At 32.0% G+C, this 18,829-nt stretch overlaps 1 protein-coding gene and 1 long non-coding RNA gene across 4 annotated transcripts; one reads left to right on the forward strand and one right to left on the reverse strand.

Moving 5' to 3' along the window:
* Window positions 1-685: 685 nt before the first annotated feature.
* On the forward strand, window positions 686-10,352 carry LOC128193461 (uncharacterized). 3 transcript variants are annotated; one of them, XR_008244697.1, is made up of 5 exons: window positions 686-4,572; window positions 4,703-4,785; window positions 5,744-5,962; window positions 6,061-9,506; window positions 9,589-10,352. It is a non-coding gene; the product is annotated as an uncharacterized LOC128193461 (long non-coding RNA). The 3 variants fall into 3 exon arrangements; XR_008244696.1 differs by having other exon boundaries at window positions 686-965; window positions 1,998-4,785; XR_008244695.1 differs by having other exon boundaries at window positions 686-4,785.
* Window positions 10,353-15,950: 5,598 nt separating this feature from the next.
* Window positions 15,951-18,364, reverse strand: LOC108344182 (uncharacterized). Its single transcript, XM_017582646.1, has 3 exons — window positions 17,435-18,364; window positions 16,789-17,331; window positions 15,951-16,085 (listed from the first exon to the last, which is right to left on the reverse strand). Exons 1-3 carry the CDS (start codon window positions 18,362-18,364, stop codon window positions 15,951-15,953), a joined length of 1,608 nt encoding a protein of 535 aa, XP_017438135.1.
* Window positions 18,365-18,829: the final 465 nt, after the last annotated feature.

Below are 18,829 nucleotides of genomic sequence, written 5' to 3' on the forward strand. Positions count from 1 at the left end.
AAAAACTATTTTAGATATTAAAAATTTTGAGTTTATAAATTTATATTTAAATTAGTCATTATGATTAATTATTATTATTTGTCTGTTGTTACTATTTAAAGAATTTATTATATTTTGTAGTGTCTATATACTACAAATTTAATCTTATAACTTATTTAAACCAACAAAATATGAAAATAATCTATATCATTATATAAAAGAATTTCTCTTTTCGTATATATATATATATATATATATATATATATATATATATATATATATATTATTTTCAATTTTGCTCTTTAAATAACAATGGTTTTAAATTAAAATAACCATTTTACCAATTTTATCCTTTAAGTTTAAATTTAAAATTATTTTATTTGACCATTATTTTTAAAGTTAACTATTTTTTAAAATAAAATTAACTATCTATAATAAAAAATATTATTTACTAAATAAATAAAAACTACCAACAATAAAATTATAAAAAATAATTAATTTTAGGAAGCGATTTTGGAAACCTCAAATATGTTTCAGCAGTTTATGCTTAAAATCGCAAAAGTAAATTTTTTTTTAAAAAACCCTTTATGGCGGATACAAACAAAATCGTCCCTAAAATATACTTTTTTTTAGAATAATTTTTCGGCGGTCTTTAATATTATTATTCACCTCCTTTTCCCGCACCTTCATATCTAACTCCCTAGGTCTAAGCCCTAATTTCCTCCTTCCCCCTGCCTTCATTAAATCTTCCCTTTTGTGTTCGTGGATCTCCCTACTGTCGTTATCAAATTTTCCCCCAAACTCTTTTCTCGCATCATAATCTTTCCCTTACTTCGTGTTTGTTTTGCTTTGTGTCTTCTCCTGCTTGGGCTGAGCGTCAAGGTCAAGGTGGCAAGGTCGAGGCGAAGAGGTTGAGGCGGCGAGGACTTTATTGAGGCGATTTTTATCACTTTCATTTCCAACCCCTCAAACTCAAATCCTCTCTGGTATGTTCATCTTATCTCTTCAATCTTCATCTTATCTCTTCAATCACTTTATTCGCTCAGTGTTCTTTTCCTCTTACCCGAGTCTCTCATTCCTAATACTTCCTAGTATGTATTCATCTCTATATATATCTTCATTTTTCACTTTAACCTAATCTTCATCGTTTCTAAAGAGCATCTCCTTCAGGTTTGTGATTTCTATGTTTATGCTATTTTTGCAATTCGTATTATATCAAAAGCATCTCCTTCATGTGCAGCATCAACTCACCATCTTGTGTGAAGAACAGCCGATTCACACGAGTTTCTTACATTTCGTCACAGGATGAGTTCCTTTTACTTTCCCAAAACTCATTTCTGTAACCACATCACGAGTTTTCGACTTGTGATCAATATTCTGTTTTTTTTTTTTGAAAAATAATTGGAAATACATTCTAACTTGTCTAGTTTTTTGAAACTTCTTACACTTCATAGTTATATTTCTTTTTTCTTTTCATTTTTTATCTCATTTTTTTGTGTGCCTCAGTTCGGTACTGGAAACTGTTGTTTATCTGATGTCTTAAGGTGAGTTTTGTGTGAAATTAGGTGAGTTTTGTGTGAAATTAGATTAGGATAAGCAGTGGTTGTCTTGTCCTAATTTTAAGAGAAATTATAAATGGTCAAGGGGGATGATTTTAATTTAGTGGCAGAATATTTTTAAATTTGTTTTTTCTTTTGAACTTGGTTCTATTAAGTTTGATACGTTGTCTACACTGTATTTTTTTTTATATGATAATCAGTGCATTTCGTATCCTAATTTTAATAGAAATTAAAATGTTTTTGAATACTCTCCAGTAAATGGATGAGGGGTGATTTTGATTCAGTTGTAGAATTGGTTTAACTTTGTTTTTTCTTTTAAATTTGGTTATGGTCAGTTTGATCTGTTATTTACAATTGTGTACACTGTATTTTTGTATTTTATATTGCTTATTTGTCTATTATGCTTGTTGAAACTGAATTTTAGTTCATGATTCATGTTACTATTCAAATACTATGAAGGACTTCAAAAGTGTGTTGGACTTTATTTAGAAGATGGACAGTACTCACCTGATCAAATAGACCAGTTAAATTCTTTGTACAAAACACTTGTACAACAATACAAGTGGTCTTCTACTGTTAAGGTAATGCTTTGTATTGTTATTGCAGTTGTTTTTACCTGTTATTTAACATCTGCCTCATGTATTACAGTTATCACTTAACTAATACTTTTGCCATGTTATTAGTGTGAAATATATGTTTGTGTCTTTGTATCACAATGAGTTGTATATATTCATTACATCCTTTCTCTGAAAATAGGTTAGTCATTCAAATATTGCTTTGTTGATATTTAATTTATTATGAGATGGAATTTTCAATTTTTCTTGCTTTATGTTATATAGTGAGAAAACTTGGATTTAGTATTTATTAATATAATAAGTGTGTGAGCATAGTGTTTGTTTTTTTTTTCTCTTGTATAACAATTTAGGAAGATATATGTGGATCAAGGAATCCTTTTTTTGTGCTCCACTTGTATATTTCTTAGCGACATGAGTGTTATTATTGGAGTGTGGTTTATTTAATGAAAAACTTTCCATTTTGTCTTTTTATTTGCTAGAGAATACCGCTAGATTTTCTACATGGTAACAAATTTTGAGAAGCAGCAAACAATTATATTAGGCCACTCTTAACAAAGGTTTACAAAATTCCTTTTCATATTGTATTATGTCTAGCTAAGTTGTCTAATAGTTGATTAGGATTTCTTTTGGTGTTGTTTCTAGGGCGTCCTTCTCTATTATTTGATTTATCATCTTTGTACAATCACCCTGGGAAGGTTAGTCTTGTCACATATATTCACACTACTGGGCGTTAGAGATTTCGTATGCTTATTTTGTTGTGCCCTTTATTTATGCAGCTGAATGTCACATATATTCACTTGAATTCAATATATAGAAATAGGACATTAACTAATTTATTTTTATTCATTAGTGTTTTACTTAGAAATAGAATTAATTAATTTCTACTTAGTGTTTTATTCATTCACCATTTACACTAGTACAAAAACAACGTACAACGTCGAATATGTTTTGTCTTTCACGCCGAATTCGAGAACGAGGTTATATTGAGACACGTTAAATTGACGTCGAATTTAAAAAATTCGATGTTAATTTGACGTCAAATTTTGTCAATATACGACGTTAATTTAACGTCGAATTTTGTCAATATACGACGTTAATTTAACCTCGAATTTTGTCAATATATGACGTTAATAAATTTTTTTTTTATTTTTTTTAATTAATTGTAATCCTTTTTTACAACTCTATGAGACCTAAAAAGCAAAACAATGAACGATAATATAGAATCAACAACAAATAACAATAACAGACAACAAATAAGTTTAATCAAACAACAAACAAGTTTAACAAATAAGTTCTTCAAAACGAAAACAAAAACGAAAACTAACCTTCAAAAGGTGGGTTCATCGGAATAAAGTGTTGCCACCAATGAGAGAGAAAACAGAATGTGCCTATGAAGGACAAGAACACGAAAATAATCGGTGAAAACAAAACGAAAATCATACATAAAGTAGTTTATTAACATACATTTGTATCAAATGAAAGAAATATTACATGTGATGGTCGTCAAACTTCGTTCGAGAAAAGTTTGAGTAGAGAAGAGGGTCTCGCGTGCTAAGATAAAGTGAATGAATTTTCAATCTCCTACTCAAATTTTTATTGAACTCACTAACCTTTTGACATCTAACGCTGAGACATTCAACGTTTTATATCCTTTTACGTCTAATTATAATTCTAAATGAAGTTTAATAATTGCATTTATTTACAAAATTGCCACCGGTCATTTTTAACATTGGCTATTGAGTGGTTAGACGTTGAATGCGTGACGTTATATATTGTTTTTGCACTAGTGTTACTTTTAACATTAAGTAGGTGTACTACTTAGTATTAAATTATTCCAAACAACAATTTCATAACTAAAGTAGGGGAACTACTTAGTTTTGAATTCTTCAAATCCATAAACTTAGTACTACTTAGTTTTATAACCAAGTTAGTAAATTCATCTTATGTAGTGTTTCGTTGAATATCGTCACTTATTCTAACTTTCCAATCCTCTTGGCATGAACATAGGTTGTTTTAATGGACAAATCATGGATAGACATGCCTCGAAATACAAGTAAATATATGAGAGGATTGGATACCTTCTTGGACTTCGCATTAACTAATAGTGGTGCTAGGGGAAAGATAATATGTCCATGTCAGAAATGCAATTTTAAGAAATGGCAAAGTCGTGAAGAAGTATATGATCACTTAATTGTTAAACCTTTTCCAAAAGGGTATACAGTGTGGCTTCTACACGGAGAGAGAAGAGTAAATGACGAAGCACCTCAAGTAATGGTCGAAGCTCCTCAAGTAATGGCCAAAGAAGATGGTGGAAGAGTTGAAAATAATGATAATATGTATGAAATGATTAATGATGTATTTGCACATCATTGCTATAACAACGACATGGCGGATGATGACGAGATGGGTGCAAAGTCAAGCCATACTACAAGTCATGATGGAACCGATATTTTTGATAGGTATTGCAAGGAAGTGGGAAGAAATGGTGAAGCGTTATTGTTCTTCAGTTTTCTATTTCTCATTATATTTATAACATACTTATTATGCATTTGTCCATTTTCATAAGAAAGAGAGTGTGTGTGTGTGCAGAGTTTGCAGAGGAAAAGTTTGTATAGCTACCCATAAGAAGACTCGATGGAGCTTTTGTCAGTGATGAGGCAAGAGAAATTGGAGTAAGTTTTATTCCTGCTACAGATGTATAACAATTTAGTGCAGCAAATATGAAATTTATAGATGTAATTATGAGTTGTTGTTCACATTGATTGACGTTGTGCCATTGAAAATTGCATTCTTAAATATTGAGTATGTTTAAACTGTGAAGCAAATGAGTAAATATGATTAGTAATGCTTATGAGTATTGGTTTAATAGTATAGATAACTTGATGATGTATTGGATTCAATTGTATCTTATGACTAGCATTGTATTTGAATGTTGTAGAATGGAAGTGTGTGGTTATTAAAAGTTTGTGCCTATGGTGAGTTATGAAGTATTATATTGGTCAAAAGTGTAAACAACTTTGATATATTGCTACAATGAAATGGAGATCAAAATGAATGAATACATGCACTGATATGTGTTTACTAGGGCCATATTAAATGAATATAATTAGTTTAACCTTGGTCTTTTGTTCATGTATTAAACGTGTTGTCTCACTTATTTTCTCAACCGAACCAACTTTCGATCTCTTCAACTCTTCTTCTAATTTGTACAAATTTAAGTGATGGATTAAAACAATGTTATAGCTGCGGAATAAACAATTTTGGTACTCATTCATTATTAAACCATTGTAATCATATCAGTTCATAAAATAAATACTTGAACCAAAGAAAATAATTTTTGTTTAGACCAGAATCAATTTGTACGTGTATGGGCAAAAGCTTCAGTGCTTTTTGATTGTGTTATACGTTTATGATTCATAACCTATGATTTTATGAACTTATATATTGATTGGCTTTGCTTGTGTGTTGTTTGTGCAAGTCTTGAACAGGTGAATGCATTTATTGGGTAATATGGATGCTAAAATGAAATTGTTTGTGCATTGATAATTGTATATCTACTAATAATGAAATTGGGTGAATTTTTTTATCTGATTTAGATGATTTCACTATTTTATTAAACGTTGTATGTAGGAAAAAATTGAAGCATATGAATCTACAATATCATCGACTCAATCAAAAGAAATATCCAGTTCAGATTCATTGGCTCATGCTTTAGGAATCAAAAAGCATTGTGGATGCGTTCGTGGTTTAGGTTTGGGTCCTTGACCATCTAAAGTCTTTGGAGTCCATGCTCGTTCTCATAGTGGATCATCTTCAGCTTCTCCTTCTAATATTACATTACAAACTTAGGTTAATGAATATTTTATCAATTACTTGGTTTGTTCTTTTTATGATTAACTTCTTAGATATTATTTTTCTTACTTTTTAAACAATTTCATATGTTACAGGTATCTTCATTGACAACACAAGTCAATGAAACGAAGGCAGTGATATCATTATTGCTACAAAATTATCTGGGTTAATTGCCTTTACAGTTTGCTACATTTCAGCCATCATCGATAATAATTGCTAAATTTATTTGTATGATTTTTTTTAAAGATTTAAACTCTCATTTGGTCCTCGTATTTGTGTGTCAATCTCAAGTGGGTCCTCATTTTTTTTCGGTCTCAATCGGGTCCATAAACTTGTAAAAATGAGTCAATTAAACCCTTTCCGTTAAGTTATCACTGACGTCGTCTGCCTGTGATGACGTGGTGCACAAAAATTAGCTCAGTTATAAGGATTTAAATATATGGATATTAGTATTTAAAAAAAACCTTTTGACGTGGTAGGGAATGAGGGAATTAGGGATTTTTATTGGGGTTTTTTAACTGAAACAGAAATACTTAAAGGGAATTAGGGATTTCATGAGTTAAGGATTTTCATTTGGTGAGTGAGTGTTAGAATTAGGGCTCGCAAGAATTTTCGAAGACGAAGACAATCACGTGGTGGTGAACGAACCAAATTGAAAGTGGACACGAGTTAAGGTTAGTTTGCTATGTTTTTGCGTTTACGAATATTGCTATCTTGTTGCGTTGTGGTCCCGATTTTGCTATCTTGTTGCGTTTAGGTTATAATGGGTTTGCTATGTTGTTCTATGATGGTTCTTGATTTTGGTATGTTATTGTATGTTCAAATGTATGCACTGTTGTGGTCCCAAAATTGCATTTATCAATTGTTTAGAAGTAGTGGTCCCCTTTTCTGTCTAAGTATTTCCTTAGTGGGGATGTTAGTTTGTTCCCTTGTCCCCTTGATGTGTGACTGTTTCCTTAGTTAGTAGGGAGTGAAATCATAATATCCCCCCCAATGTACAGGTGTTAAAAGGTTGTGCTTCAAACAGAATATAGCATGGATGAACGTATTAAAGTTGTGGTCCACCATTGTGGCCATTTTGTTAGTGATGATAATAGAAATTTAAAATTTGATGGAGAGATAGTAGAATGGTCTTGTGATCCACACCTGGGGTGCTATTTTGGAATATTAGCTTTAGTAAAAGACTTAGGTCATATAGACATAAAAGAACTTTGGTACAGTTTAGGAGGTAAGTCAGTGGTGCCAGATAAGTTAGAATTATTGATTTATGATAGGGGTGTTATGCATATGTTGAATATTGCAAAGTTAAATGATGAAGTTCATTTGTACGTGGTTCATAATACCATGGAACCACAAATAATAGAAATGATTGATTGGGTTGATGGTGATGTTAATGAAGAAGGTGATGTTGCAAGACAAGTGGAAGGTGAGGTTGAAGTTGGAACATAAATGAAGGAGGATCACAGCGAAGGTGAGGTTGAGGCTGAGGCTGAAGTTGGAACAGAAATGGAGCAGGTTGAGAGTGAAGTTGCTAAACAGATTGAACATGTCGAGAATGGTGAAGTACATGATGTAGAGGAGGCTGAGGTACATGATGTAGAGGAGGTTGAGGTACATGATGTACATGATTTTGAGCTAGAAGATGTAGAAGAAGATGAGGTTTAGGATGAGGATGACCATGTAGATGAGGATGAGGATGAGGCTGGAGATGATGGTCAGAATGAGGGTAGAGATGATGCTCAGGATGAGGATGAGGATGTAGATGATCGTGAGGACGAAAATGTATAGGATGATGAGGATGAAGATGTAGATGAGTCTGTCAGTGAAGAAAGTCTAGTTGATGTCACCATTGAGTGTGACACTGGTACTTCTAAAGGAAATGTAAGGGAAGAACAACCTTGCACTCCAGTAGGTGAGTGTTCAAGGAAAATTGATAATGATTCCATGCATGATGTTCATGGCCTGTCTGACATTGAGTGGATGTCCGATGAGTTGGATAATGATCCAAATAGTGAGGAGGATGATGATTCCATTCCGAGAACTTTGTTTCCCACATTTAGCATGCCTAATAGTTTGGGGGAATATAAATGGGAAGTAGGAACCTATTTCACTAAGAAAAAGGAATTCACAAAGGTCATTAGGACTTATGCACTGAGTAATGGTAGAAATTTAAAATTCATGAAGAATGACAAGAAGATGGTTACTGTAAAATGTTTGGGGGGCAAGGGGAAATGAAAATGGTATGCTTATTGTGCCTATAGGTCTGGTGCCAAGTCATGGCAGCTAAGAAAAGTGATTGATAATCACAGCTATAATATAAATTTCAATGTGAAGTTGATGACTTCTAAGTGGTTGAGTCAAAGGATGGAAAAATCTGTAGAGAGAACCCTAATATGAAGGTCATGGACATTAGGGACAAAGTAAGTAGGAAATGAAATGTAGGAATCTCTAGTAATATGGATTTTAGGGCAAGAGCCATGGAAAAAGATAATATTGAGGGGTCATTCAATGAACAATATAGAAGAATCTATGATTATGGTCATGAGCTTCTCAGAGCAATTCCATGTTCAACAGACAAAATAAAGGTTGAAAGTAGTAATGATAAGTGTTTATATTCAATATAATTTATGTATACTTGAAAGAATGCAAAGATAACTTCATTAGTTGTAGACCCATCATTGGGTTGGATGGATGCTTTTTGAAAGGCAGGTATAGAGGGGAGTTACTAACATCAGTTGGAAGAAATGGAAATCAACAAATTGTGCCCATTGCATATGTTGTTGTTGAGGTAGAAAACAAAGACTCCTGGACTTGGTCCTTAGAGCTTCTCATTGAGGACCTTGGTGGGGAAGTTGTTTGTGGAGCATGTACATTTATTTCAGACCAACAAAAAGTCAGTCAGTCAAAACAAATGTTAATTACAATCTATTTCACATATAACTCAATTCACTTGAGTATTTTAAATTGTAGTGTCTTTTGCCAACTATTCAAGATCTTCTACCTAGGGTAGAACAAAGATTTTGTGTTAGACATTTGTATTCAAACTTCAGAAAGAAATATCCTAGAAAAGACCTTAAACGTCTAATGTGGAGGCCAGCAACAACCACATATCAACAACTATAGAAGGCTGAAATGAGGAAAATTAAAAAGATTAATGTAAAGGCATTTAAATACTTGATTGCAATTCCACCTAGGTATGTATTCACTTTTCTCCATACCTTATTCTTCTTTTATTGTTATATTTTCTTTGACAGTTATATTTACTGACATTTAAATCTCCTAGGTTTTGGTCAAGATCTAGATTCACCCCTACATCACAATTTGACACTCTTGTCAACAACATGGGTGAGGGCTTCAATAGTCTGCTAGTTCGTAGTAGGTCTAAGCCAATTATCACCATGTTAGAAGACATTAGGGTTTACATCATGAAGGGATTGGCTACGAACAAGACAAAGATGGCATTATATCAAGGTTTTGTCTGCCTTAAGGTTCTCAAAAGATTTTAAAAGCAGTCATGGTTGACCAGATATTGGTTACCAAGGTAACTTTACTCATACAATTAATTTGTGTTCACATTATGTCTACATGTTGCTAATTGTTTTGTCATTTTGTACTCATGACAGATGGTCATCAGATCAATTATTTGAAGTCATACACATTTCACAATTTGGGGAGCAATTTGTTGTCAATCTTGACAACAAGGATTGTAATTGTAGAAAATGGTTAATTACTGGCATTCCTTGCACTCACGCCATTACTACAATGAAATTATTTAATTTAAATGCAGAAAACTACATTGGGCATTGGTTTAGGAAGTCTACTTATGAAGAGACCTACAACACCATCATTTATCCTATTAATGGTCAACTTGTTTGGGACATAACTTCATATCCAGATGTATTACCCCCAAAAAAGAGGACAATGTTAGGAAGGCCCAAGAAAAAACGAAGACGAGAGGCTTGGGAGTTGAAGAAGAATGACACTGAATTAAGAAAGGGTGGGAGCAAAAAAACACGTGCTCTCTGCAAAGAACTTGGACACAACAAAAGATCTTGTTCACAACGACCTACAACACCAAATGTGCCTCCCGCAACAACAGATGTGCCTGCTGACCAACCTACTCAACAAACACAACTCACAATACCTCCACAACAGATCTACCTATTAGTCAGGAGTCTATTGTGCCTCCTTCTGATCAATGAAGTCATATTTAGTTCCATTTTGAACACAGTCTTTTAAATGTCATGTAATCTTTACTGATGAAGGAACAATGTAATATCAGTTTTTTTTTGTGTAATTTCATAATGTAAGACAGATGTGCCTATTAGGTTTCTTTTGTTATGTTATGCACTGAGTAAGGCAATGTTGTTATCAAGTATTTTTTTTATATGAGACAATGTTTATTCATGTGGTGATCATTTCTGTATGATGGTTATTTACCATTGCTTTATGATGTTACTTTTGCACTTTCTTTAACTTATTCTGCCTATATCAAATTAAATAAATCAAATAAGACAGTATTAAACATCATTAGAAGTCACCTTTATAAATAAAACAGACAATAACATTCCAAATATCACATTACATTACATAAACTTCCATTAAGAAATCAACCTAGTTTCATCAACATTGATATCACAATTACATTACAAACACATGTAACAAACATCATCCCCATTAACACCTTCAACCACTTCTCCAAAATAACAAGACTTTTCTTCAAACAAGCTATTTTAAGCTTTTCAACATCTCTTTCTTCCATCTTCATCAGACTTTGTTCCATCTTCATCAAACTTCCACCCACTTCTTCATTTCTTGCACTTGCACTCCTTTCTTCTACATTCACCACATTTCATTCATCAATTACTTCTTCACTGCACCACTGAAAGAAGTTGCATCCAACGAAATCTTCACTCCCACCTTGTGGAAGAAGACTCCCACCTTGTGGGAGAAGAAAACACACTCCCTCGTCAATGACATCAAAACTCCCACCCTGTGCAAAAACGAAACCACAAAAGAAGTCACATTTCTGCTTCCATTAAACTTACCTTGAAGTTAGGGCAACCCCAAAATCTTTTGCCCTTGTTTTCAGGAGTTATGGCAATGCGGAAGACTGCATTCTGACCACAAACGCAAGTGGGTTTTACACCCAACTTGCTCCCAGTGGCAGAACTCTGTTGAAAGCCCCAACTTGTGCATTTACAAGAAGAAGATGAACCAGACATTTCGTGAGCTAAACAGTGCTTCCAGAACTCTTCTTCCCCAACACGAACATGCCTAAGACTTTGGAAGTCAGGGTTGCTTTAAATGTTAAGTGTTAGAGCTAATAACATAACACATGGTTTCCATGTGGAATGCTTCATTATACAACAAAACACCCATCTAATTTAATACATATTGTCACGTCAACTAAAACAAATTACAACTCAGCATCAGTAGACAGCGTCATTGATAACTTAACGGAGAGGGCTTAATTGGCTCATTTTTACAAGTTTATGGACCCGATTGAGACCGAAAAAAAAACGAGGACCCACTTGAGATTGACACACAAATACGAGAACCAAATGAGGGTTTAAACCTTTTTTAAATATATAATTGACTAACTATTATGTTATATTGTAGGTATCTGATCAAGGAAGTGTGCCAAACGATGGATGTAACGAAGAAGAAGAACCTTAGACATCTTTGTATTTAATTTTTAGTATTGAACATCTTTTTCTTTAATTTTTTATAGCAAAACTGTGGATGCAGAGAATTCAAAATGGTTTGATAGGCATAACATTGAATTTTGTTTGGAGTGTGCCACTCTTTGAAAACAAACTTGATTGAGAGGCTACTGAATGAACTGTTGAATTCATGTTCGGATGGTAAAGTACTTCTCTCTATATCCTTATCCTCAAAACTGATATTATATAGTTAAACTATTGTGCTATAAAGTTCTTGCTTTCATTCAAGTGTGTGGGAACTAAGGTATATGAAAAATCTATAATAATAAATGGATGGAAAGCAGTGTAGCAATGAATAACTGAGTTATTATCCCAATTATGTAATACTATATCAGATAATTTATTTAATTTATTTGTTGGTGAAATCATGATTACCAAAATTTACAAAGAAGCATTCCAGATTATTTATTAATTCATTTGATTTTATTACATAAACTACTACACTGCTAGATGTGTCTCTGAAGCATCAGAATTAAGAAATTCTCCAATTTCAACCCAATAAAAAAAAATATATGTATGCATTTCCGGCGGTTTTAGATAAAACCCCTAAAAATCTTTCGAACCCAACTACTTCTGACGGTTTCGTAGAACCCCGATTAGTTCTGGCGGTTCTCCAGAAACTCCTGGAGAAAGGGCGGTGCTGCATAACCGGATAGTGCCGGCGGTTTCCCAGAAACCCCTAGTAGTAGGGGCAGTTCCACAGAACCCCGGTTAGTTCCGGTGGTTCCAAAAACCCCTGGAAATAGGGGCGGTTTTGCAGAAAACCTCCGATAACTTTGTGACGCTTTTTTTTTCCAATGATTTTGGCAACCGCAGGAAACGTATTTTTCGAGAGTTAAAACTCCGATAACGTAAAAAAAACCCTTACTGAAATCAATTATTTTTGTAGTGTATTATCATAAAAAAGTAAATATACGCGCATATATTCACTAGTACTAATAATAAATATATTTTAAATAATAATAACAAAAATAATAAATGATAATATATTTTAAATATTAAATAATAATATAAATACATAAGAAATATAAAATAATAATAAAATTAATAAAATTATGAAATAATAATCGTAATGAAAATAACAATAACAAAATTAAAAACAATAATAGTTAAAATAAATTTATAAAATAATAATCATTATAATAATAATAATAATAGTTTCAAATATAAAAATTCTTACTTAATTTTATTTAAACTAGTCACCTATAATTTATTAAATTGTAACATAATTTACACGTAACCTAATTTAAACTAATTACATTTTATTTTAAATTATTTTTATGATCCAAAGTAAAATTGTAATCATTAATAAAAATATCTTTTTTAATCTATCAAACTTGTGACAACACTTATTAACGCTAATATCCTATTTTAATAGTATACAATTATTATAAGAGACATAACATATAAAGGAATGAGAGAACAAATTTTCAAAGTAAATATATACAAATGTCTATTACAGTTATCTTTTACATAATTATAGCAGTAATTGAACATATTTATATAGAAATTTTATACTTCTAAGAGTATTATTGCACCAAATCAGAAGTCTACTACTTTTTTCAATAAAATTTAATAAGACAAGAAATCTAACCATTTAACTCTAAACTTCAGCATCATTCTCGTCTTGCACTGGATCTACTAGAACATCTCCATCTGCTTACATAATTAAAGTGATCACTGCAAACAAGAAGAAACACAAAAGCAAACAAACAAAAAAGAAAAGGTAAGCTAATGTATAAAAAATAATCATATATCAAGTTTATAGAAGTAGGCATATAAAACAAATAAATCAATAAATCCAAAGACATACAATCCTTTCCTCTACACTTGATCATCTGGATACATGTATTGATATCAAACTCTAGGGGTCTTGAACTCATTGGTGGTGAAACAACTCATCCACACATACTACCACATACTGAGGTTAATCCGTCAAACATTTGTGGTCAATACATGACCATTAAGAGTGTCATAATCACCTCTAATACAGAGAGCCTATATCAATACATACACTATACATAAACATCTTAAGGACTTCTCCTTGAAATCCTTATACCATCATATACAATTTCACATTTACAAACTCATCTCATACCAATTTAAATCATATCCATATATATCATCCATTGATTATACATAAAATTGTTAATCTAGACAAGGGTGAAATTTCATTCAACATATTTTAAACAAACATAAGTCAAAGATTATAGAAACAATCACAACAATAACAATGCTGTCAGAACATGGGTCGTTCAACAAGCAAGATCTCTCGCCCAATGAACTAATGGGAAAAACAAGATAAAGACTTGTAGAAAAAAGTGATGTTCAACACCTTAAACCATCGTTCAGTTTCCATAAGTCAAAGTGCTCACTGACTTCGTGGTGCTCAACATCCTAGAACCCAATGGCTCTCGGGTTTGGCAGCGCTCAACGCCACATAAAGTAGCTTTATGCTATACCAAAAGATAAAATCTTAGAAACTTGATCTAGATGCACTCAAAACCTATCCAAATAACAAAATTGGTATTCTTGGCATAATCATTGATTTGAAAATATGTTTATGACTCATATTGAATATCGATTTACTTAAATTGTCCATAAATTTAGTTCATCTAATCAAAGCAAGACCAACTCAACTCAAATGACATATTTACATCTTAAATTTCAGTAACATAAGTGACTAACCATGTTCTAAATACCACAAATATAGACCGTTGACCTCAAACTCAGTCAATAAACCATCCCCACAAAATTTCACATGTCAAACCATTAATTATAGACAAATTTCAAATAGTTCTCCAATCTATTAACCAATACCCGAATCGTTTACTCATTTAAACATCCAATAGCAAAACCACCATTTATGCCCTTGATCTCATCAAGTCAAACCATCAAAACAAGTGAAATATAACAAGCAACTTCATCAAAATTTCATCATACCAAACCATAAGATTCCAAACCCAAACACCCAAATAATTGTACCAAACACAACAACATTTCAGCAACAATTCTAGTTAACTAAACAATTATTCCTAACACTAATAGTTCATCCAAAACCAATAACATTCATCAAGTAGTCATAATATTTAACCACACCAAACTACCAATTTTGCACCATTTCAAATATATAACACAAATTGAACATCATAATAAATTAAAAATGTGGTAGTTAGCTTCTCTTACCTTATAAATGACCATACCGCTATAAAAGGCCTAAAATAGTATCAAACGCACAAAAAAACTTTATCTTCTCCTACAAACAACATAAACACTGATCAACAGATATTTTTATAGAATACTCAACAAACTCGCATGTAAAAGAAGACAAAACAGACCAAAAAGAAAAGTTGAAATGAACTTACTCTATCTGAGAAATTGATGGTCCAAATTGAAGAATTCACTACCAAGATTAATCCTACGGTCTTAATTTTTCAATCAAACAAACATAAGCGGAGAAATCCTAGAGAGAAGTTAGAGAACTCGCGAAAAGTAGTTTTTAGAAAAATTGTGTGTTTTAAAATTATGAAACTCGTTCATAACGAAATTATTTATATTAAAACTCTTTAATATTAAAATAATCAAGTATGAATACTTTAAACCACTACCTCATGACATTTTCTAGGTTTTTAAACTAACTTTAATAAACTTTTTTTCCTTCCATCGAACTATATTTTCCTTAATTTAAACAACCTCACTTTCATTTTTTTTTAAGGAAATCCACCCAAATTCACTTTCTCAAATCCATTTAAAGAAGAAGAAAAAAGTCAAATGTTAGATTATATAATTAAAATATTATTTTAAATAATAACATATCTTCCAACATATTTTTTAACAGCATAAACTTAAATGATTTTCTTACTATGTGGAATGCACATACGGTGTCCATATTTAATCAAGGAATAACGTTGGCAGGTAGGACACATACTATATATTGGGTTTATACAAATATATTTCAGAAGGGTTTAATTTATTGAGATATTAAATGTCATAAGTACCTTCTTGCATACTTATAAGAGGCAAATTTACAGAATGAAAAAAATTAAAGAAAACACATTTTAGAATTACCAAATTCAAGTAAAACTATATCCTAACCACGAATCTAAACAGTGCATAATCTAAATACCAACGACGAAATTTGAATGTATAATAAAATTCTAAATTAAAAGCAGCTATCTTTGTATATATACTTCTTGTTTACTTCTTAATACATTCCATTACTATTAAATGTTTATTTAAGAAACTAATAAAGATGCCTATTAGTCGAAGACTGGATCCTCTTTTCCATCTAAATCTATTTCACTAAACTCTCCTTCTTCACACTTGCCCACCCATAAAGACATTGTTGAGTTTTCTTGTGTGGGTAGAACCCTACAACAATCTCTCCTTGTTGACTGCAAAAACAAAATTCATATTCAATTAATAAGAGGGTTAATTTCAATGTTGATAAATTAGCAAACTAAGTACTATTGAAAATAAACAAATGTTATATAAATAGATAAGTTTCTCTATAAATATTTAAAAATAAATAATTGATTCAATAATACAAATATTAATATATTTCTTTTTTAAAACAATAAAAATTTATATTATTAATACAAATATTCTAATTTTGTGAGTTTATTTAAATTTTCTTGATAATTAATATAATTAAATACCTGTTATTAAAAAATTAATATTAATATGTAATTAAATTTAAATAAATTAATTAAAAAAACATAAAGGATAAAATGTTACTTGAAAATGAATTACATATTAAACTAATTATCTTTTAAATAGACAATATTTCATAATTATTAAAATTTAAATACTTTAGTTATTAAAGGAGATCAAATAATATGAACATATTAATAAAATTAATTGTATTATTGGAAAAAAAAATACATCACTATTTATTGAACGAAATTAATTATTTATAAAAAAATTAAATTATTTTTAACTATAAAAATAATATATCTACATGTAAAAAAAATGATTTTAAATAAGCTAACAGGAGAGAGTTTTTGATGTATAATCTAATTATAATTTGTAAAAAGTTTCATCCAAAGACATCTCTTAACGTGATTTCAAAGTATAATTTGTAAAAATAATTCTTACCCTTTGCCAGCGAAGAGGATCTGGTTTTTTAGAAACTATGATGCTATCGATTATCTCTGGTGATTGCATTTGCCATGAGCATTCAGGAGGTCTGGTTTTGAAACGAGAATAAGTGCCAAAAATTGTCTTCTTAACTGGATCGTATCGTGTGGTGTTCATGTAGAAAAGGAAAGCTTTCTGACAAGGGTTTTTGGTGATAGGTCTGGTGTTGAATGAGTATGCAGTGTAATCAGCTCTTTTGTACCAATTTAGAAAGGTTCGTGTTGGCATCTCTAACTCTCTAGGGGATAGTACCCCTCTCAAAACTTGAACCACAAAGCCCCATGAAATAGAGATCGACCAGATTCTCTTATGATCATAGCAAATTGATTGCTGCATTATGCTACCCGAGTCTTGCTTAACGGATTTCATTAAGTGTTTGAGAGATTCTACTCGATTCATCAATGGGAATATTGGTTGCACCAGATCAAGGTGGTGTAATGTCAGCAATGGAGTCACAGGATGTGCCCCCAGAAGCCCTAAGAGATCACCATACACGTCATACTGCATAACAAACACCCAAATTCAATAGTAAAGTGGTATTGTTCATGTGGGCTGTGAGTAAAAGTGGTAAAGGAAATAGTTTTCAGAATGAAATGTAATTTACCTGATGAAACCCTTGTTCCCTTGTCATGGGCACCCCTAGCTCAGCCATGCAAGCTTGCATTCTATCATCACTTCCATACAAAGCAGGATATCGTTGAATGCAACGATCTTGCATGTTTGCAAGCTCCTTTGCTAAAGGGTAGCTTATGGCAAATCCTCCTCCACCGTATGCCATAGCATATGAGAAATGAATGTTCTGAACATGGCTCTCAGATGAACTACCAACGTAATAGAACTGCGTATGATCATATTTGGAAAGAACCCTAACCACGTTATCCACAACAAACACTGTGTCATCATCTCCCATCATGAACCATCTTACATTCTTCATTCCAAGCTTCAATGTTTCTGTCACCACCCTTGAAATCCTCAATGCAGACCTCTGCCCTTGACTGTTCGTGTATTTCAACTTACTGGTGTCTCCAGAAATTCGAAGCTGTGGTAACCCTTCGTTTGCATCAACCTTCACTTTGCTGTCTAACCACACCACCCCTCTTGTTTTATTAGGCTTCCACCACACCTTAATGTATTCTTTTCTTGTTTCCCACAAATTTGACGAAGCAGCAATCCCAAAAACAATGTGTTCAACATTGGTGTCTTGTCTTTGAGATAACTCATCATAGGGTATTTCTTCTCCTACTACATTTTGCGAATTTGCTTTCCCTTCCTCATCTTCATCCTCCTTTTCGTTATTTTCCTCACCTGGTTTTTCATCTTCGTCGCTTTCTCTTTCGACAGTGTTTGTAGTTAAGGACATGTTGTTACCAGTCGTCTGAGGTTGTTCTTGGAAGGATGCCTCCAAACGAATGGAGTTGGAACAATCTTTCTTGCTCCTCGATAAGAGAAGAAAATTGGAAGAGTAAAGGATGTATAACACAATCATGATGAGGATCAACCAAGTGATGATGCGTGGCTTGGAAGAAGAGGGCATTTGATTGTTCCAGGTTCTTGAATTCCTCAGGTTGTTGCTTTACTATTTTTACTAACAAGTGTTGAAATGGAGAAAGGTGATCATGGAAGAGACATTCAAACTCAGAATTGTTCGGATCGGCCTAAAGGAGAGAGAATAAGAAGGTATTACTATGTTTGTTTCTTCTTGGTGTTTGTGCTTCTGAGCAAAGTTTGTTGTGACACAAAGCGAAGTTAAATGCGCTTAAAATGGACACTGATTTCAATCAATGGTGAAAAATATATGTTGTCGTCATAGGATATATGATGACATTATCCACTATTTCGTATACAAAATACAACACATATATAATTAAAATAAATATGAATTTTTCAATAACTAAATTATATATGATTTAAATTTATTTAAACGAATTATTGTATAAGTTAATATGAATATATGTTGTAGATTTTATAATATTTAACAATTAACTATTCTTGTTAATTA

Source organism: Vigna angularis, chromosome 8 (assembly GCF_016808095.1).
Source record: "Vigna angularis cultivar LongXiaoDou No.4 chromosome 8, ASM1680809v1, whole genome shotgun sequence".
Lineage (NCBI taxonomy): Eukaryota > Viridiplantae > Streptophyta > Magnoliopsida > Fabales > Fabaceae > Vigna > Vigna angularis.

Excerpts from the sequence above, each read along its gene's own strand:
- LOC108344182 (XM_017582646.1), bottom strand. The coding sequence starts at position 18,364 with ATGCCCTCTTCTTCCAAGCCACGCATCATCACTTGGTTGATCCTCATC. Across the intron at positions 17,332-17,434 it reads GGGAACAAGGGTTTCATCAG|TATGACGTGTATGGTGATCT; the intron begins GTAAATTACATT and ends TTTGTTATGCAG. Across the intron at positions 16,086-16,788 it reads ATCCTCTTCGCTGGCAAAGG|TCAACAAGGAGAGATTGTTG; the intron begins GTAAGAATTATT and ends TTGTTTTTGCAG.